Source organism: Cavia porcellus, unplaced genomic scaffold (assembly GCF_034190915.1).
Source record: "Cavia porcellus strain 051 isolate PalLab524CR breed Dunkin Hartley unplaced genomic scaffold, mCavPor4.1 scaffold_13, whole genome shotgun sequence".
NCBI lineage: Eukaryota > Metazoa > Chordata > Mammalia > Rodentia > Caviidae > Cavia > Cavia porcellus.
This window is the reverse complement of record NW_026947496.1, coordinates 57498000-57520739: the sequence shown is the minus strand read 5'-3', so window position 1 is coordinate 57520739 and position 22740 is coordinate 57498000. Positions and strand designations below refer to the sequence as shown.

Genomic DNA, 22740 nt, shown 5'->3' with positions numbered 1-22740 from the left:
CATGTCTTCCTGGCTGCTGTATAAATGAACGTTGTCTCTGTAGGTTTCCTCTTTTATTGAGAAGGAAACAAATGATCCATTATGACTTGACTTTTGACTTCCACAAAAACAAATAGTAGAGCTATCTCATTTTTATTGAATCTTCACTGTGGTCCAATTACTATTTTAGATCCTTATAAGTTTAATATTGTATTAAATATTCATACCAACTTTATAGTTTAAGGATGATTATCTCACTTTACTGAGTTTTAGAGTTTGGGTTGTTTACACAATGTCAATACAGTAGAGCTAGCAAATGTAAAAACTGGAACTCAATCATTTACAGTTCCTATCTTGTTTATAAAATATTCTACTTAGATCAATACTAGGTGGCCAGTAGCTCATACTGATGACTGCCTAGCCTGATAGACTGTATTTGTATAAGCTGAGTTGTACCAGATATCCTCAACATCTACATGTTGGCCTTATGCACATTTCATAGGATTTGAATCATATTTTCATTCATTTTCCTTCATCATGGAGCCCTGTGGACTTTATATCTGTCTATTTGACAAATCAAATAAGTTACACAATGATTTATTCTATATCTCTTTTTTGATAATGATGCAAAATAAATTGCCGTATCAGTTCTAGGGGAACTATGGTCTTCTCATTCATGGAATCAAGAAAAAGAATACAAATATGACCTGTGGCATCTGAACCATGCAGTCATTTAGTTTGTAGTAAAATTACACTTTGATTAGATTCTCTAATGGTATTTAAGAAGTACACATTGTGTGGGTTAACATAAAATGGAAAAATTAAAAAAACCCTAGCTATCTGAGATCAAAAGCTATTTATCCACTATTTATTGTATCATTTCTCTTGGGTCACTTTGTATAAAATAACACAGTTAGGAATGGTAACTTTACTCCCAGAGTTACTACTGACTCTTGAGAATGTGGATAATTCTAATATCTGCCTTCTAGGTGAGGTTATTGACTAAGTGCTAATATAATCCATTCTGCATTTTTATAATCCATTTCTCACCTTAACTTTTAAAATAAAGATAATGGACTGCCAGCTTATTATAATTTCACAAATCCAATATGTTGAAAATCAATTTGCTGGTGGAATTATTTCCAGATATGTGGTTAGTTGTGTGTCACCTAATTCACCTGAGGTATATATCCTTCTTATGTTCTCTAACAAAACACTTCTTTTCAGAAAACAATCAAACAAAACAATCTTTTAAAACTCATAGTTATTTTATTTAAGAGAGCTTCTTTGCCTTTTATTTAAATTTGTTTTTCAGAAAGGTAAAGTTTATTCTCCTGCAGAATTTCATTATCTAAACTGTGAGTCATTAATGTATTGTAAACCATATATTTATTTCCAGAAAAATGACCATCACTAGACTTCAATGCATGAGGTATGTATTTAAGTTCCATTGAACTTAGCATATTTATATTTTTAAGTGATATTTGATTTTGGTACCATGGACATCTGCAACAAAGTTATTCTAACTTCCCACCAAGGAAAATTACTGAAAACCTGGGTTGCCATAGCAATGAGGGGCGGCCCCCATTGTTTTCCCATGCCAGTCATCTCAGTGGTGTTAGTCTGGCAGTGAGTGCAAACCAGTAGGGAAGGTAAGAAGAGCATACCTTTGCAAAGCTTTAGACTGTGAATCCTGGGATGGAACTGCTCAGAAGGAAAGGCCTGTTTCTATGGCAACAGGAGCAGCTCCTATTGTTTTAGTTTTTCACTCATCACAGCAATGTTTGCTTTGGGAGACCGTACTAAGCATTTCTAGACACATTTTGTTGTGTGTTCCAGAGACTGCATGGAAGTAGTGCTATAGTTACCAGGTCCTTTGTCTTAGGGGAAATCCTAGAATAAACTAATCTCTCTGATTTCAATATAAACTGTAAATAACTAGCAGTAGAATACAAAGAAAAGAAGTTGTGATAACCGACTCCCTCATGGGACAGTGTTAACAAAATCTAGTCCTCTCTGTCTCTCTGTCCCTCTCTGTCTCTCTGTCCCTCTCTGTCTCTCTGTCCCTCTCTGTCTTTCTCTCTCTCTCTCTGTCTCTCTTTGTCTCTCTCTGTCTCTCTGTCTCTCTCATTGTTTTTGATAGTATTAAGGTGTCTGAAAATAAGAGGTAAAGAAGAAAGATCACAGAAGATTAAAATAAGAAGTAAGGAACATAAAAAAGTGATAATTTGCCATTTCTTTCAAAAATAAGAATGAGCCCCAAGCAGTGATGCACATATATAATCCCAGAATACGGGAGACAAAGACAAGAAGATGCTGGATTTTGCCTGAGCAATTTAGTGAGTCTCTGTCACAAAATAAAAAACATAAAGTACTTGGTTGCAGCTTAGTGCAACAGCTCTTGGTTCAACTCCCAGTGCTGATAAAAAAAAAAAAGAAAGAAAAGAAAAGTAAAATAAAATAGACACAGACAGGCAAGTACTGCATAATCTCAGAGATATGTGAAATCTAAAATATATACTATCATAGAATTTGACAGTAGAACACTGGCTATCAGAGACTGCAGAATTCAAGAAGAACAAAAGAATAGAGATATGTTGAATAATGTGTACTAAGATATAATTAGAAGCAACAAGTTTGGTGTATTATTTTATAGTTATGTTACTATAGTTAATAAATACATGTACAGTACTATACACTTCAAAAAGCTAGGTGAAAATATTCTGAAGGTTTTTAGCAAAAAAATGGTAAAATTTTGGGGAAGATGGACACATTTAACCTTCTTCAAACATTACATAATGTATACATCACATAACAATCCAAATATATACATATATATGTATATATAAATTTTTATACATATAGTTTTTGGTGAGGTTTTGAGACAGGGTCTCATTGTGCAGTTTGGGCTCACCTTTAGCTCACTTTGCAGCCCAGGCTGCTCTTGAACTCACACAGATCCTCCTGCCACAGCCTCCTGATTGCTGGGATTATAAGTGTGAGCCACCACATCTAGCTTCTTAATTTTTATATTTTTATCAGTTATAAATCAACCAAAACTTAAAATTATCAATAGAAATAAAATGGATTAAGAAGCAAGATCCAGCAATATGCTGCATACAAGAAACACATTTAACTCAAAAAGAAATTCATAGACTGTAAGTCAAAGAATAGAAAACAACGTTCCAAGCAACACAAACTCTATTGCATTTGCAGACAAAGTGAATTTCAAACTAAGCCTGATTAAAAGAGATAAAGAAGGTCACTGCATTCTTGTAAAGGGAATAATGCAAGGGAGATAGATAACAAACATAAATACATATGCACCAAATACCATTGCACCCAAATGTATAAAACAAGTATTAACTGACATGAAAAATCAAATGCACTAATACGATTATAATGGGGACCTCAATCACCACTGTCACAAATAGACAGAACAACTAGACACAAAATTAACAATGCAAAATTAGAATCAAACCAAACTTCTAAACAAATGGACTTAGTATATGCTGACAGTGTTCAGTCTCACATCAGAATGCACATTCTTCTCAGCCATACATAGGATAGCCTGCAAAACAGACCATAGCACATGATTAAGTAAATGCATAGAACATGATTAAGTAAACGCAAAGGAATTAAATGTATTCCATGCATATTGTCAGACCAAACTATGATAAAATTAGAAATCAATGCAAAAGAAGCTATGAAAATACATAAAAACATGGAAATTAAATAACACTCTCCTGAACAATCAATGATTTAGAGATAAAATTAAAGAAGAAATTATCTTCTACAATTAAATGATAATGCCTATATAACATACAAGAACTTATGAAGCGCAATGGAAGCAGTCCTATAAGGGAAATTTAGAGCAGCAAATTCTCATACCAGGAAAGCAGAACAATCTCAAATAGGCAACTTAATATTGAAATTCTAGCTTCTAATAAAAGCAGAGCAAATTAATCCTAAAGCTTGAATAAAGGAGGAAATTATAAAGATCAGAGCAGAAATTAAGGGAATTTAAAGTAAGAAAAAATATAATGAATCAATGAATCAAAGAGTTGGTTCTTTGAAAGACTATATAGAACTGACAAACTCTTAGCCTACCTTATCAAAAAAAGGAAAGCAAAACTCAAATCAGTACAATTAGGAATAAAATGGGTAAAATTACAATGGATCTTGCAGATTTCTGCATAAGACCATTAATAGCTACATTGAGAACCTATATTTTAATAAGATGGAAAATATGGAAGAAATGGACAGATTCCTAGATGCATATGAATTACCAAAGCTGAATCAAGAAGACATAAAAATTCTAAATAAACCATGTCAGTCAATGAAATGGAAGACGTAATTAAAAACTCTCCAGCAAAAAGCTCCTAAACCCTAACAGATTCCCTGATGAATTCCACAAGAAATTTAGGGAAGACCTAATGCTGCTACCTCTCAAAATCTTTAGCAAAAGAAATACTTCCAAATTCATTGCAGAAAGCAAGAATTATCCTCAAACCAAAATCAAAGAAGGATCCAATCAAAAAAGATAATAACAGGCAAATCTCCTAATGAACCTAGATGAAAAAAAAAAAATTCTCAGTAAGATACTGGCAAACAGAATGCAACAAACAAGATTATACAGCATGACCAAGTAGGATTCATCATACGGATGCAGTGCTGATTCAGGATATGTAGCTAAATACACGTAATAAACCATGTTAATAGAGCAAAGAGCTAAAAGCATATGACCGTCACAATAGATACAGAAAAAGCATTTTATTAGGTCCTGGCCTAGATCCCCAATCTCCCAATGATTGTACAGTGGAGGCTTACATAAAATGAGACAAGTGATATGGTTTTGGGGCTCCAAGAGAGTCAAAACCTTTTAGCTGAGCTCAAGACTCTGAAGGCTAAGACAGACTTCTCTGGACTGCCCACTTTATTAGTCCAACAACAAGAGGCAGGGAAACTGAGGAAAGTGCAGGCAATGAGTCACTTCAAGGACATATTCAAGCAATGAATCAAGTCAGTTCTGTAGATCTGTCTTATCGTGAAGACAGTAGGAGTGAGATTGTAGGAATCATTCCTGTAGCTACTGCCTCTATCTACTTAATCGATGTTTGAGCTAATTGTCTGCAGCTGTGGCCTATTTGCCCTTTGAAGTATATCTGGCCTTATAGGCCACTACAGGCCTCAGCCAGGACCAGTGATTCATAGAGGCTCACTTACTATGAATTAGCTCCCATCGCCAGGCAAGGGAGCGAGGCCTAGGACAGACTCACAGATAAACCTAGAAAGCCAATTAGTTGATTTTAAATCCTGCTCAGAGCTGTTTTATAGTGGTCCCCAACACATTTGACAAAATCCAACACACATTCATGATAAAAAAAAAAACACTTCATAGAAAATCCAAATAGTCTTTATTTCAATCTGATAAAAGCCATTTAAGACAGACCAGCAGCCAGCATCATACTGAATGGGCAAAAACTGAAACGCTTTCATTATAAAATCAGGAATAAAACAAGGATTTACACTATCACCACTCTTATTAAATATAGTTCTGGAAACATTAACCAAAGTAATTAGGCAAGAGAGAGAAATAAAAGGAATAAGCCTAGGAAATGGGGAAATAAAATTACCACTATTTTCGGATGATATAATATTCTACAAATATCCCAAAAACTCCACTAAAAAACTGCTAGATTTAATGACCAAATTTACATAATCTATTTAATTAATAATGCCAGAAAAACTGGTTTTCTACATGCTAAAATTAAAAAATAGACCGATATCTTTCATCATGCACTAAAATAAAATTGGAATGGATCAAAAGTCCAAATATTTAAAAAGAAACACTAAATCTGCTGGAAGATAGAATAAGAAGAACTCTTATGATTGGTATAGACAAAGTTTTCATGAACTAAACTCTTACTGCATGGGAAATAATACAAAGAATTAACAAATGGGAACTCATTTTACTAGAAGTTTTTCCCCTTGCAACAGAAATCAACATCAGAGTGATAAAATTACACACACACTGTTTGAAAAAACACTTTGTCACCTTCTTCTCAGGCAAAGGACTAGTATCTAAAATATATAAAAACCTCCAAAGTATCATATCTCCCAAATTTAAACACTCAATCCAAAAATTGGCACCTGAAATGAATAGACACTTCTAGAATGAAGAAGTACAAATTACAAATAAATACATGAAAAAGTACAAATAGCAAATAAATACATGAAAATACATCACTGCTCATTCAAGAGATGAAAATTAAAACAACACTGAGATTCCATCTCACTCCAGAAAGAATGGCTATTATCAAGAAATCAACCAATGCCAAATGCTGGCTGGTTCGTGGAGAAAAAGGAACCCTTCTCCACTGTAGAGGGAATGTAGACTCATGTAACCACTGTGGAAATCAGTGTGAAGATTCCTCAAAACCTAGCAATAGAGGTCCCATTTGATCCAACTATTCTACTTCTTGTGTCTCTCTGAATGAATTAAAAGCATCATATTACAGTGCTATATGTATACCACGTTAGTAGTGGCACAGTTTTTAGCAGCTGAATCTTGGACACAGCCCAAGTGTCAGCCCACTGATTAATGGACAAAGATGTAATTCTTTTATACAATGGAGTATCACACAGCCATAAAGAATGAGGCATTTCTAGGTAAATGAATGCACCTTGAGTTCATACTCTTAAGTGAAATAAATCAGACACAGGTATGAATATTGCATAATTCCTCTGGAGTGAGAAACCAATACTAGAAATAAGGACTAAAATGCATTAGATATTGAGAAACAGGAAGAAACTGTTCAAATGAAAAAAGAAAGTAGGGAGAAGGAATGGGGAAAGGAAATAACAGAAAAGGAAAAAATGATAAAAGAAAGAAAAAATGAAATGAAAGAAAATGAAAAAAATGAAAAGAAGGAAAAAACTTTTGTAAGTAGGGAGGGTAAGAAAGGTTGAAGGAAGGTTAGTAGAGTGGGGGCAAAACACAGAATCAAGATATATCAGATAAATACAAATTCCCTATGATAAACATGATTGTGTATGCCTAAAACATACCAACAAACTTAATAAAAAATAGAAAAGTGAACTACTCCAATTAAAATGTACTGTAAATATACATATATTTAAGATATTTCTTTTTCCAGTCTATACACAGATGTAATACTTAATGTAAATCAATTTTCCCAATCCTTATTGGGATATATCCCACAAAAAATGTATGTGTTGAAATCTAATAACCATTCTGATAGAACAAAGAGCTGTGCCTTTAGGAGGTGATTAGGTCATTTACAGAGGACTGTTTGGAAACAGAGATATTGATCTCAGCCAAGAGATAGGAGGGACTTCTTTGTCCCTTTACTTGTGCCTCAGCATTTTACCAGATGAAGAAGCATTTGGCCCTTCTGCCACTGGGGGATGTAGTGGTTTCACCTGCTGCCAACATGAGGACCTGCAGCAAGACACCATTTGGGGAGGAGAGAGCAGCCTTGCAGAGATATCAAACCTGCCACTGCCTTGGTCCGAGACTTTCCAGCTTCCAAAGCTGTGCAAAAGAAATTTCACTTTTATAAACTATCCAGCCTGAAGTACTTTATGATAGCAGCAGAAATGCACTTGACAGTTACAAAAAACTTCATTTTTCTACTGAAATCAGGACGTTTTACCCAGAGCTGATCACTAATGTTAGGGTAATGAAGTGATATGCAATAAACTTCCTCAATGACGAAGTTGTTAAAGGTTTCAGTTTCATAGGTCCCAAAGCTAATGCAAAGAAACAGTTACTCATAATAATACAAAAGGTCACAATCAATGCTGTTATCTTTTGTCCAATTATATAGTTACTACTCTTTCTATAGTATCAGACTTCACAGTCATTAACATAAATTTTCTAGAAAATTATTTAAAAAGAGAAGAAATTATAATCTAAGAACAAAACTGAATATCATTAGAGTTTTGATTTTATGATTCCATTTTAATATATCTTTTATATTAGACACCAAAATGCTCTAAATATTAAATTAGGTTCACTATATTATTTCACTTAAACTGTAATAAAATATTTTTGAGAATATTATTATTTCTACCAAAGGAAGTACAGCCAGTTCAAAGAATTATTTTGAAATTAGGCTACTACTAAATTCTCTCTGATCAATCATTCTCATTCTTTTTCATGTCCCAGACCAGAATCATTGTATTTACTATCTTATTATGTTCTGTGCCTCATGGACTTGTGAATTATCAAGAAGCTTGTTAAATACTACATATAATTTTTAAATTAATTTAAAGAATGATCAGTTCATCTATGAGGTTCCAAAAATTCATGGTTTTTATACATATTATTTCCATTATTGTAAGCATGCAATGAACAATGAACTCTCTTATGTAAGACTTATTAAATAATGAATAAATATAACACTGTATAATTCATTTTTATCTCAGATTATATTATTAGAAAATATAGTATGATGTATTTAACCTTTATTTACTGTATTACCTAGAATTCACATGGATGTGAATGAAAGTAATAGGACACAAAATAGTCAAGACATGTATATAAAAAATGTTATATCCATATGACAGAGACAGTACTTTCAGCTCACGTAGAACATTAAGTCCAGAGCATACTTGCGCCAGCCTGGGAGAGTTTAAGATCATTACTCCCAGTGGTTAAGGACCCACCCAGCTTCCAGCCACACTAGACTGGGCTATGCAGGTTTTGCAAGCCTAGCTGGGCCATGCCCAGTGACCTCTCAATCCAGGGAATTGAGACTCCACGAGGTAAGTTCCAGCACACCAACCCAGGCCCGGAGAAAGTTTAAGACCATCGCTCCCAGCAGTTAAGTGCCCATCCAGCTTCCAGCCACAAGAGACTAGGCTTGGGAGGTTTTGTGGGCATAGCTGGGCTATGCCCAGTGACCTTCTTCAATCAGGGGAGCTGAGGGCACACGATGTGAGTTCCAGGAAATCAGTGCTACCCCAGGGAGAGCTTTGTATCATCACCCACAGTGGTTAGGAGCCCATCCAGCCCACCCAGAGGTAGCAAGGGAGATCCTGTGGGCCTGACTGGACCATGCTTAGCAACCTCCACTCAGTTCCAGGAGCAGAGGGCATAGGAGGCAATTTCCAACATATCCAGGGGAAGCTTTGGAATATCACTTGAAACACAGAAATATAGGAAAATGACAAGACAAAAGACCAAAATGCAATCTCAAATCTCCAACCCATTCCAAGAAAGCCTAGGATCCATATACATCGAAGAAAATATAGGCCATACACTTAAATGCCTGAAATAATAGCAACTGACATACAGAAGGAAATCTGGAAAACTTTAAAGGGATACAAATTAAAAATCTCCCAAGTAAAAGAAGAAATAATAAAAGTAATGAAAGAGATGCTGAATACTCCTAATGAAGGCACACCTAAAAAATTAGAGGAAACAAAGCAAAAAGATACAATCCTCAAATGAACAATATAAGAAACAAACAATTTATGAGGCAGATTCAAAGCGATATACAAGAAATCAAAAATTCCACAGAAAGTTGTCAAAACCACCTCAATGAAAGCGAAAATAGAATTTCAGACCTCAGTGACAAAATTGCAGCCAGTGAACAGGAAAGAAAAGATGTTTTGAAAATAAAAAAGAAGCAGGAAATAACAATTCAACAGCTGTCAGATCATTCAAAGAAAAGCAACATAAGATTGATAGGGATAAATGAAAAAGAAGGGGACAACACAAATGATATGAAAAGGCTATTACAGAAGAAATAGCTGAAAATTTCCCAAACAGGAGAATGGAAAATGACATTAGGAGTAGTGAAGCACATAAACCCCAAATAACCAAAATAAAACTATACCCAGACATATAATAATCAACATTCCAGAAATCCAACATAATAATAAATATTGAAAGCTGTTAGAGACAAAAGGCATATCACCTATAAAAGAAACCCTCTTAGAATCACAGCAGACTTCTCAACACAAACAATGAAGTCAAGAAGAGGGTGGAGTGAAATATTTGAGATCCAAAAGGAAAATGATTTCCAACCCAGATTGATGTTCCCTGCAAAACTATCCTTCAAACTAGATGGAAAAATAAGATACTTCCATGACAAAGAACAGCTGAAGAACTTCTTGATCATCAAACCAACCCTGCAAAGAATATTGAAAAACAGTTTAGATATACATACAAAAAAAAAAAAACACTAAGCAAGGCAGATAATTAAACAGAAAGAAAAGGTTAAGGTACAACAGAAGAAAGATAACATGTCAACAATAAACCAATATATAACAGTCATAACCATTAATGTAAATGATCTCAATTCACCAATTAAAAGAAACAGACTGGCAGAATGGATCAAGAAACAATATCCAAACGTATGCTATATAAAAGAAATCCATCTAACCCAAAAGGAAACTCACAGACCGAAAGGCAAAGGATGGAAAACATACTTCATGCAACAGGAACCTCCAAAAAAGTGGGGGAAACTATTCTGTTTGCAGACAATGTGAACTTCAAACCAAAAGGACCCAAAGAGATAAAGAAGGTCACTACATACTAGCTAGGGGAAAACTTCAAGAGGAAAAGATAATAATATTAAATATATATGTACCAAATTCCAGTGCATCCAGCTATCCAAAGAAGTAATAACAAAAATGAAAAATCAAGTAAGCAATAACTCAATTATAACAGGAGACCTTAACACACCATTGACACCAAGGGACAAATCAACCAGACAGAAAATCAGCAAAGAAATAACAGAACTACTCAGCTATAAATGAGGATCACATTGAGATATTTATAAATAAATGGATGCAACTTGGGGCCATACTCATAAGCAAAATAAATCAAGCTAACATGTATAAATACCATATAGTCTCCCTAGTGTAAGAAATGGTATGAGTATATAGGATTTTATGGTAATCATGATTTCCATTCCATTGCTTTGAAGCCTTATAATGTTTTTGTTCATTAGTTGGATTGGTTTTATTCTTTTTTGATTTTATTGTGTATGACGATATGAACAAGCTGTTTTGAAGAAAAGACATTATGACAGACATTGCTGATTTAATATCATCTTTCTTTAAAGTCCTACCATGCTTTTGTTCTTCTGTTTCCATTGATTCTATCATATTGTGTCTTACTGGATTTTAATATGTGTGATGGTATAAACAAGTTTTTTTTTTATGGAAAAGGAGATAATATAGTAGCCATTGTTCATTTTCTGTTATTTGGTTCTGAATGCCCTATGATACTTTCAATCTCTGGATTGGTTTTGTACTATTTTGTTACATTTGATAGTATTGTATGTGAAGGTATGCTCAACTATTTCAAAAAAGAGACATTATGGTAGCTACTGTTAATATCCGGTTGTCTTGTGGTTATGTACTGTGTTGCTTACATAGTTCTGTTCTGATCTGCTTTGTGCTGTCCTCTTCTGTCTTAATCTCTTTAAAATAAAAAGAAAAGTTTTTAAAAAAGTCTAAGGGCTAGGTATTTAGCTCAGCAACATTGGCACCCATCTAGCAAGCACAATGTTGTGAGTTCAATACCCAGTACCAAAAACAAACAAAACAAACAAACAAAAAACAGAATGCTGTCTACTCTGTCGACCTAGTTAACAAGTTGTGTTCTCCATAAATTGTGTGTCTTAATTCCAACACTGAGATTAAATACAATAGGTCAGTGAGAAAACTTACGTTTGTCATTTTTTCTCTTTCTGTGTTTTGGTCAAATCATAGTAAAAAGTTTTTTTTTTTTTTAAATTAATGCCAATTCCTGTCTATATTCCCAGTATACATATGTTCAAATATTTTAAAAAAGATTAAAATGCAAAGTCATTTTGCAAGATACAGTCAAGGAATGTTCAGGACAAGTAGGAAACAATTACAGGCATTGAGAAAACAATTTCATTCTGAACAGTCACATGTTAAGTAAAAAGAAAACAAGTGCACACACATACATGCTTGCGTTTATCTATAATCGTGTCTACACATGTATACATGCAAATACACTAGTGTTGCACTAGCACTTTTATTATATTATACATTCTGCAGCTTTTTTAAAATGAATGAATGAACACTAAAGAGTAAAAATGAATATCACCTGACCAGTTTACTTAAAAGTATAAATCTTAACTCAGAGTTTAGGATTTTCCTTTACTTTTTTTCATATTTGATCGCTGTTCTAGATGTGATGCATTCAATGTAAAATAATCAAATCATTTTATCATAAACAGGTACTACTCAAGGTATACTTTTATGCTTTGCACACAAATATTGTTGAGATTGATAAAGTCTTTAATTTCTACATCTAAACAGGCATTTTTCTCTTGCAAAATTCATAGGTTTACTTCACTCCAGAGACAGTTGTGAAACTGTCTTGTGTAGCATGCTATGTACTGCCCTGTGAGCAGAGCTGGAGAAAGGTTCACCCACACTGTGGTGACTAAAGTTTAGTGTATGTTTATTTACTCAATTGAAGGATATGTAAATACCAATCAAATATAAATTTTATGGTTTTAAAAAATTAGTCAAATTTATAAATTCTTCTTACAAAGGTCATTAGGCAACATATACATATTTTCTGAGTGTAAGGTTAATTTTAGATGCAAACGTGGCTTGGCTATAGAATGCCCAGGTAGCTGATAAAAAATATTTGTGTGTATATCCATGATGTGTTTCCAGAAGACATTAACATTTGAAGCAGGCATGAACTGATCAAGCTTTGTGGGCTAAATAGAACAAAAGGGTAAAGAGGGATATATTCTTCCTCTGTCTGTCAGAGAAGGGACACCAAATCCTTCTGTCACCAGGAATCAGGGCTTCTACCTCACAGGCTTTTGAACTTGAACTGATTTTACTGACTGGCCTTCTTGTCTTCTAGCTTGTAGGTAACATATTGTGGGAACCCTTGGCCTCTGTTTTTTATGAACTAAATTCAACATTAAAATTTTGCCTCTTTTTGTGTGTGCCTGTGAGTATACACACACAAGCATATATATATATATATATATATATATATATATATATATATCTCCACACTCATATACATACATATGTGGAGATACGTTTATCTATATCCATCTACTATGCCTGTCTGTCTTTCTATCTTTTTATCTATTGCTCTCCTTTTGGCTCAGTTTCTCTGAAGAACCTGGACTGGGGTACGATGCATCAGTTTTGTGAATGATGCTCTAACATGCATCAGAGAGACATGAACAATAGAGTATATTCCAGGATAAGAGCTGTCCCATAATGTAACCCCTACCCCAAAAATCTTGATGTTAAATGGCAGGAATGTGGCCATCTTTTGGGGATAAACAGGCACATGGCCATCTTTCCAGAATTGTGAAATGAATCAGGTTGACAAACTGAGGTACACAGTTATCATAGATACATGTACAGTTGTTAAATAATAAGAAAGCGAAATTATCTGCACTTTTCAATTTTCCCCAATGCCAATAACTTACTATACTGTAATATCACAACCAAGATACTGACTTTGACATACTGAGATGTAGAACAGTTCCATCAAAAGGAGAATGCGTATAAGGCACCCTTATACACAGCCCTTTTATAACAAAAATTTAGTTCTCTCCACATTTAAGCCAACTATCCCATCATTTTTAACTACTGGTCACCAGTAATTTGCTCTCCATTTCAATAATGTTATATAAATGGATCCTATGATATGCAAACTTTTGAATTTTAAGAATCTCTTTTCAATATGAAAAATTCTTATTACACAACACTGAGGTTGTCAGGTAAACCAATAATCTACTGATACTTAGCCATTCACTTCTTGAAGTACTAGTTCAATAACATACTAATTGTATTAATAAACATTCAGGTAAAATGCTTTATATGTGAGCATGTATTTTCATTTCTCTGGAACAGGTCAAAAATGCCATCCCAGCACTCAGGAGGCTGAGGCAGCAGGATCATTGTGAGTTTGAGACCAGCCTAGGCTACAAAGTGAGCTCAAGGCCAGCCTGAACTGCATGGAAAGACCCTGTCTCAAAAAGAAAAAAGGGGGTGGAGCAAAGAAGGCGGATAGATAACAGCTGGCTACAGAAGCTCCCTGGGATAGTTAGAATTCAGCATAATGCAGTGTGGAGAGTCCTGAACAGAGGGAGATGAATTCTCTCATCCCAAGAAGAAACTAAGAAGAGAAGAACCAATCAAACATACGGTCCAAGTGCTATTATTGGAACAGCTAAAGGTTCAGTGTTCTTGCTGCAGGGGGCGACTTTCTGAACCGTCTGAGGTCCTGCCGCTTCGACTCACTGGAGGTGCAGTCACACTGAGGTCAAGGGTCGGCCAGCCTAACAGACAGCTGAGTTGGCAGGGAGCCTGCATCTACCTGTGGTGAGGGACGGGAGTGGAGCCATTCCACAGAAAGAGGGGCTCTGGCAGACCACATTCTGGGACTCGGCAGGACTGGCAAATACAAAGGGCAGTAGTGATTTCAGGCAGTTTATCCCTTCTGGAATGGAATTGGTAGAGTGAGCTAGGCCTGTGTCATGCGTCCTGGATGAGACCCAATAGGTTATCCAAAATCAATTCCCTATGCAGTGGTGCACAATAACCACACTAATGCAGTGAAGCCTCAGAATTTTGACTGATCTGGGAGGGGAGGTGGTATATAACAATACAGTGCAGGCATCAGCAACTTGAATGATTTGAAGGAGAGGGGCCAGCATATTCTGCCCCTATCTGCAAATCACTAGCACACTGCAGTGCTACTTCAAAAGAATTGTAACCAATAAAGAAACTGGGGCCTCCTGGAAGAAACAAAAAAGATGGGAAGAGGAATTAACATCAAAAAGTCCCCAGGTCCCAACCCTTAGAACATTGACCCAGAACAGGTAAATACAAAGGAATATGAGAATAGCTAACATGCAATATCAGACAGGGCACCAGTGGGCATAAAGGAATATTTTCGGGACTTCATAGAGGAGTTCAAAAATGAAATATTTAGCCAAGTAATAAGATATAAGAAGATTAATAAAAGAGATGCTATGCACCCCTCAGGCAGACACAGACAGAACAAGGGAGGAACTGAAACAAAGGAGAAAAACATTTGATGAAGAATATAAAGAAAATATAGAATATATGAAGCAGATTGAAAGAGATTTTCAGGAAGTTAAAAACTCTATGGAAAGAGGGCCAATCTGCTTGCAGGAAACTAAGGATAGATTATCCAAACTGGAGGACAGTTTTGCAATGTGGGATTATGAAAGAAAAAACTTTTTTAAAATAAAAAGGAAACAAGCAGTAACAATATAAGGGCTAGAAGACAACAAGAGAATCTACAACTTGAGAATAAAGAATGTGAATGAAGAAGTAGGGTTACAAACAAAGGAACTACAAAGGCTATTCACAGAAATAATCAAGGAAAACTTCCCACATATAGGTAAAGGAAATGATATTCTGATGTATGAGGCATACAGAACTCCAGCCACCTACAACCAAAACAGAGCTACATTCAGGCATGTAATAATCAAGATCCCAGAAATTCAAAATAAGAAGAGAATATTAAAAGCTGTTAGAGACAAGAAACAGATAACCCATAAAGGAAGGTCCATCAGAATAATGGCAGACTTCTTGACACAAACCATCAAGTCAAGAAGAGCCTGGAGTAAAATATTCCAAGCCCTGAAAGAAAATAACCTCCAGCCTAGATTGATATACCCTGATAAACATCTCTAGAATTCAATGGAGAAACAAGATGCTTCCAAGACAAAGAAGAACTGGGGAAATTCGCAACCACCAATCCAGCTCTACCGAGAATACTGCAGGGCATTCTAGAGAGAGAGAGAAAAGTGCAAGGATTCCAGGAACAGTGGCAGAGAGGCCTCAATGAATGGAGCAGAAAACAGAAAGAAGAACATAAACAGAAAACTGATGGCAAAAAAAGAGCATAACAGAAATGAGGCAGAGAAGGTTGGTTATAATCTCTATTATAGATGGCCTTGATACACTAAATTTTAAAAAAAGAACCACACGTGGAGTAAATCAGGATGTGGAGTCCACTGAGATGCTATTTATAGGAAATATAAATAACATGAAAAAGAGTACATGCACTGAAAATCAAATATGAGAAAACAATGCTCTATGTGACAGAGAACTCGAGAATAATAGGGGCAACTAGACCAGTATTTATGGGTAGGTTGGAAAGACAGGCTTTAATTGGTAAAGGAATACATTTAGAGATCAAGTCCAGATTGGAAATACTTAGGTAAATAGTAGGTTGCCACCACCAATTGAAAACCAAAGGTTTTGGTCAGACCTAAAAATGCACAGTGTACCCTGGGGATGTAAAAGGGGAGGGAGAGTCTTAAATAAGATGGCAGAAGATATTGTTAATAGTGTATCAGGATTTAAAACCCACATTACTCACACCACTCTGCTTAGATAGATTTTATTCTTTTTTTCGTTGTATAGATTTTATTCTGTCCCAGTTGTCTGCTTGCATTAGATTTGAGAGCACAGACAGCTATCCCAAAAACATCAGGATATAGCACAGTTATCATCTTTAATTTCATATTATCTTAATAGAGCCTTGAATGACTTATACTGTTTTATTATGACTGATCTTAATTAAATCTGGTTTGTTTGATTGCTGTTTGGAATAGATAGATTTTATTCAAAACTGATATGATTGATAGTATCAAGTCTGAGAGTATAGACAACTACACTGAAGATGACAAGACTCTACAATACACATTCTGGTTTGATGACTGCCTGCTTTGAAGTTTTATACTATATATAAAGTTATGCTTTTATTAATACTGTTATGTACTGATAAATTAATTATACTATATTGATGATATAGCCTATTCTAATCAAGATAAAAGATAACACTATGGTAGAACTCTTTGTACAGCAGTCTTATATGTATTTTTCATTTCATGTGTTTGTAGGATTATGTTTTGTTTTGTCTTGCTTTGTTTTGTTTCTCCCTGTAATATACAAAGGATAGAAATACATGTTAAGACTCATGCATGTGTAGAATGTATAAACAGTTTATGAGAACTGACCTTATGACACATGATGAAATGAACAGATAGTTTAAAGAAAAAGACACTAAAGTACCCAGTGCTGATTATGGAGGGTCATAATGTGAAACCCAGCAATAGTTCATAGTGAAACCCAGCAATATTATTTGTTTAGATTGATATTAGACTGTTTGGGTTTGTTCAAACTTCACATAATTGCGGATATGGATAATTGCATGTTTAAGTGTACAGGATTGATAACCAGATTTCTAAGTTTTTGTTGGATAGTTGAACAGAACTGGTTGCAGTCTCACTGTTTGAATCCCCACTTTATATTGTCCATTTTAGTGTTTTGAATAACTATTTGTAAGGGGACAATCTGTAATCATCAACTAGTGATTTCTTACTGTTTACTTTTTATTTGAAAGTATGTATTTTTCCATTCATTTTCTGTTTTGTTTAGTCTTTCTTTAAATATTTTTTTTAAATGACACAGTAGTACCCAGCGCTGATTTCAGAATATCACGATGTGAAATCCAGCAATACTATTATTCTTTTTTTTTCTTTTTTTTTTTTTGACTGAAAACAAAGGCATCTGCTTTATTTGTTTTCAGATAGCAGCACATGCTGTTTCCTAAATACATGGTGGCTGTGCTCAGAGGATATGCAATGCCCTCAGGAAGGGCAGAGCACAGTGGCGTGGCCTGAAGTCTGTGTCTGTGGTCCCGTGGCTGGTCTTTTGGTCACAGCTGAAAGCTGGTCCCTGCTACCAGATGTGGTAGCTGCTCCTCAGCCCTTGTGGGCAGCGCTCGCACACACGCAACACTGGTAGGCCTTGACCAGGTTGGAGCACAGCAGCACCTCGTGTGCGTGGTCACGGTAGCAGCGAAGGATCTGGGCCTGCAGCCCTGAGCACACGGGCTCCACCCTGCGGGGCTTGATTGTGTTCTCTGCTTTCGAAGCTGCCTCGTGGAATTGCTGTGAGGACAGTTTATACATCTCGGCTTTCTTCCTCTCGATGTGCCCCAGCTGCTCCTGGAAGAAGGTATCACAGCGTCTGAGTTCTGCCTCTTTGCTTCCCAGCTCCCTGGCCAGCCGGGCTGACTGCTGCTCCTCCTGATCAGTACCACTCTCCACCACAGGCGGGGCCAATGGCAAGTGCTTGGCAGCTGCCTCTCTTTCCCGCTTCACCACCTGGAACAGCTCATCCTGGATGGTAGCCTGCTCCTGTCTGAACCTCTTGAGGTCCTCCTTCACTCCTAAGAGCTGCTGGCCATCATTGGTCTCAGACCTGGGAAGTCTGGGTTCTTGCTGAGAAGCTGGCTGCTGACCTTCTGCAGGTGGGCTGGAATCCTTCATGCGATGGACCACGTTCTCAGACAGCCGGATGCCCTGCAGCACCCGGACCCGCTCCTCCTCGTCCATTCCGAAGGACACCCTGAGACCCTCGCTGCTCTCAGTGCTCCCCATGGCCAGAGGCGGGCAGACCGGCAGGTAGGCGGGCACACGACCACGCTACCCAACTCCAGAGCAACCAGCAGACGCCGCGCTGAGTGCCTCCTGACCAATACTATTATTCTTTGTTCAGAATGACTTTAGCCTGCTTTAGTTGGTTTTATCCCAACATAAATGAAAATATGGATAACTGCATTTATGTTTAAGTGTATAGGATAGACAACCACCTTACTAAGTTTTTGTTGGATAGTTGAGCAGAACTGTTCGGAGTCTCACTGTTCGAATTCCCACTTTATAAGTTCCACTTGTATCTTGAACAACTATTTGTAAAACCACAATATGTAAACATCAACTAGTGATTTCTTACTGTTTATTTTTTCTCTGAATGTATGTATTATTTCTACCCATTTTCTGTTTTGTTTAGTCTTTCTTTAAATGAAAAATTTTTAAATTTTTTAAAAAACGTAACAAATGCAATTCTTGGGCTGCAATGGTAACCGCATGTGCAGCAGTTTAGAAAATTCAGAAACTGCCATTTTGCATTTCCATTACAGTGAATGGATGAAAGGACTTCTTTATATTCTTAATGATATCAAGGGTTCATATTATTTCTGTTTATTTTATTAGTCATTTTACTGAAATGTAGACTCATAGAAAAATATGAGAAATGCTGAAATAGAAATGAAGATACTCATAAAAGAAAATGTGCAAGAAGTCACTAACCCAATCTTGAATGGAGTGTCAAAGAAGTCTTAAATGAAACTAGCATAAATGTTAATCCTAATCAAACTGAAATCAACTCACCAACTCATTGAAATCAAAATCATCTAAGTAGAACACGTCATATTTACCAATTTCAGGAAACTTGGAAAATATAAATAACTTGGAATGATCAGCAAGTGATAAGAAATTTGATCGGGAGGAAATGGAAAAATCAGCAGAAATCAAATAACAAAGAGCTTTGTATGATTTGATGAGAATTCAATTTTATATAGATAGTAGAACCATGGATAAAAGAAATGATTTTTGTCATTCTGAAATACATCTGATTTCTCTTCTCATCTGACACTTTTTCAAATTTAGAACAGTAACATTTAAACAAGGAAGATAATCAGAGAAGAAAGTAAAAAGGGAATGTTCAAAGACATATGTATATTTTGTATTCAGAAACCTAAAAGATGTCAATGGGAAGCTGTAAGTAGTTTAGAGTAGGGTCAACAATTATATCCATAAACCAAATCTGATCAACTTCCTGTAACTGTAAGTAAAACATTATTAGAGTACAGTTGCCTTTATTCATTCATGTATTGGCCATGATGGTTTTTGCATTACAATGGCAAATGTGAGCATTTGAAGTAAACCAATTCTAGGAAAGGAAGAATTTATCAGGAAAAAAACTCTGTTAAGAATATTCTAAATTAATCAGTAAGAAAGTATTTGGTAATCTTTGAAATGGTGCTAAATACGAAGCATGAGATGAAAGGAAGTATAAAGAATAAGTTCAGAAAAAAACCTTCACAATATATTTGACCATCCTTAACCAAGTTAATATGTCTACCTGTAATACAAATTATCACCATTCAAGGTTGAGGAAACATTGCAGAGTTTCAACAACTTGGCTAAGGTTTTACAGGAAGTAGGTAGGAATCAAAACTAAAATACATTCTTTTTAATAAAAACTCATTTTCCTTACCGTTTGAGATTATTTTTTTCTTAGAATTTAGACTTGACACTTGTGAATTAAGGCTTTCAAAACCTTTTAGAGGGATTATAAGCAAAATATGTTTAGAAAGAAATGATATTGGTTTCTTGAAATTTCATCTGTTTTCCCCACCAGCTGGTACACTAGAGGCAAACGATCACTTAATAGTTATTTTCAATTAATGCAAAATCATTGCCTTTCCAAATGTAAAGTATTCTTGCTCCCAGGACTCATTGAATTTACACAAAATGCCTGCTCGGAGTAAAGTTTTTGTAGACACAATGGAGCTTTCTTACAATAGCAAGTGTTCTGAAATATTTCACCCAGCAAAGAGAAGAATAAATGTAATCTTTTAAATTAGTAGACACTAAGGGAATAATAATAAAAACAATAGAGATAAGAATGCCTTCAGTGATGCAAAGAACAGGAAAAGTCTTGGAAGACCAAAACCTCATTGTATTGTAAACGTCTATACCTCAGTTAAAGGACATAAATAATTTTTTTCTATTATGTAATCATTGTAGGCATCTGTGATATAACAGCTTCAACTTTCCCTCATTCCTAAGTCAACAATTTTAAATAAAATAGGCAGGGTGGAAGGGATGATTAATGTGTGTCCCATTCATTAAAATCACTTCATAACAGTTGTACTCCGCAGAGGTGGTTTTGTTCTGTCGTACACTTTGCCAGTTTAGAGACATTTTATATCATCGCACTCTATAGTTTGGGAGATGCTACTGGCATCTAATGAGTAGAGGCCAGTTACATAATACAATGTCATGTTACATAGGACAAATACCCACAACAAAGAATTGTAGGGCACAGAATTTCACTAATGAGCCTTGAGAAATCCTGCTTCACAGCACACCATTGCAGCATTTTGACAGCCTCACCAATGACTTAATCATCAATATACCATCTATACTAATTATACATAGACAACCACTACCTACAATATAATTTTTATCATAGTTATAAAGGATAACCTTAAAGGAATTAATGTGTAAGATTGATTAAAAGCATAAAGTTAATTTGCATAAGAGTATTAGTATGCTTGTTTCATTTATTGTATATTATTTACTACACTCTAATATGTATAATAAAGTTAAATGAATGAAATGCATCTAATTGTGTGTAAATGTTCTTTGGATGAGGAGCCTGGGTTATATACAAACTGAACAATAAATACCTATTTCAGGCATGTTGCCAATTTATCCAGGAAGAGAAAGCTAAGAATGATGGAAATAAGTATTTGTTGAACGAGCTGCAGTTGTGTTTAAGTAATACCTAATTGCTTGTATAGAGCATACTATCCATCAGTCAGAACAACGGTAGGTAATCTGCTATGATAAGTGTGTTGATTTACTAAATTACCTCAAAAAATACAATATTAAAGTTATGACAATAACCAGTCAAACCCTGAGGTGTTGAGAATTAATGGAGATTTAACTTAAATGTCCTTTGTAGGCTTCAGAAAGCATTCCTGAGGAAATTAATCAAAGGCAATGTAAAAGCGTCATCTGGAAATTAAAACCTGAGATCTAAATTTTTCCGCAGTTAGAACTATTGTGAAGATTTTGGAAAAGTACAGTATTCAAAATTATAAAATGGTTAACAGAAGTCATAATTTTAAATGTGAGTTTAAAATGTGTCATTTTATGATGAATTATGTTTAAAATAAATTACTGTCAGCCCTCTGCATCTGAGCACTCTGCATCTGTTAATTTAAACAATGATAGATCAGAAAGATTTAAAAAATAAAAATTGGCCATTTATTGTGCATATACAAGCTTTTTTCTTGTCACTATTCTCTAAATAATAAAATAAACTATTTTTTAGATAGCAATTATAATTACATTATATTATGCTAACTAACTTAAAGATGATTTATAATATACAGGATATGAGTAATTTATATATAAATAATACAATATTATATATCAGGAACTTGAGCATCTACAGATTTTACACCTGCATAGTGATCTTAGCACCAATTCTCAACAGACACCAGGAGATGACTACAGATCTAAGTGTGCAATTTAATTTGTATAGAAATGTAGTAGTGACGCACTCAACTTTCTTGGATCCTAAGAATAAACTCAAGTGAAGATAAATTGTATTTGAAGTTGTGAAAAATCTTTTGAGAGCTCACTTTTCCACTGAAGGAGCTCTAGAAACAATACAGTAGGCTAGATCTTTCTCTCAATTCTTTGCCTTTGTCTTGCATTAGAATTACAAACCATTTGCCTTTGTCATATGAATTTGCTCTACCTAACAATAAAGTGGAAACAGTATAATGTTTCATTCTGATTATATGAAATTTAGCCACATGATTTTCTTTGTCCAATAGAAAGTAGGCAAAAAGGATGGTGTCCTCTGTGGACTAAAGGTATATAATAATTCTGATTAATTTTTTGGCTTGTATATCATTTACCATTAGAGAAAGTTGCTGCAGGTAGATATTGACTAATTACAGAAGACTTGAAAAAAAAATTGTATGTTTACACTAAGCCAATGAAGTTTTTCAGGTTGTTAAACACCAAAATCTGACTGGTGTAGTTACAAAAGGATTTGCTGCCATAGTTTCTG

The 22740-nt window shown here is 35.2% G+C and overlaps 1 protein-coding gene across 1 annotated transcript; it reads right to left on the bottom strand.

Moving 5' to 3' along the window:
- Positions 1 to 17542: 17542 nt before the first annotated feature.
- On the bottom strand, positions 17543 to 18551 carry LOC100734174 (MICOS complex subunit MIC25-like). Its single transcript, XM_063260263.1, has one exon. It carries the CDS (start codon positions 18462 to 18464, stop codon positions 17784 to 17786), a length of 681 nt encoding a protein of 226 aa, XP_063116333.1. The 5' UTR covers positions 18465 to 18551; the 3' UTR covers positions 17543 to 17783.
- Between the last annotated feature and the right edge of the window lie 4189 nt (positions 18552 to 22740).

What these genes read in the sequence shown, in the direction of transcription:
- LOC100734174 (XM_063260263.1), bottom strand. Translation starts at nt 18,464, where the DNA reads ATGGGGAGCACTGAGAGCAGCGAGGGTCTCAGGGTGTCCTTCGGAATG.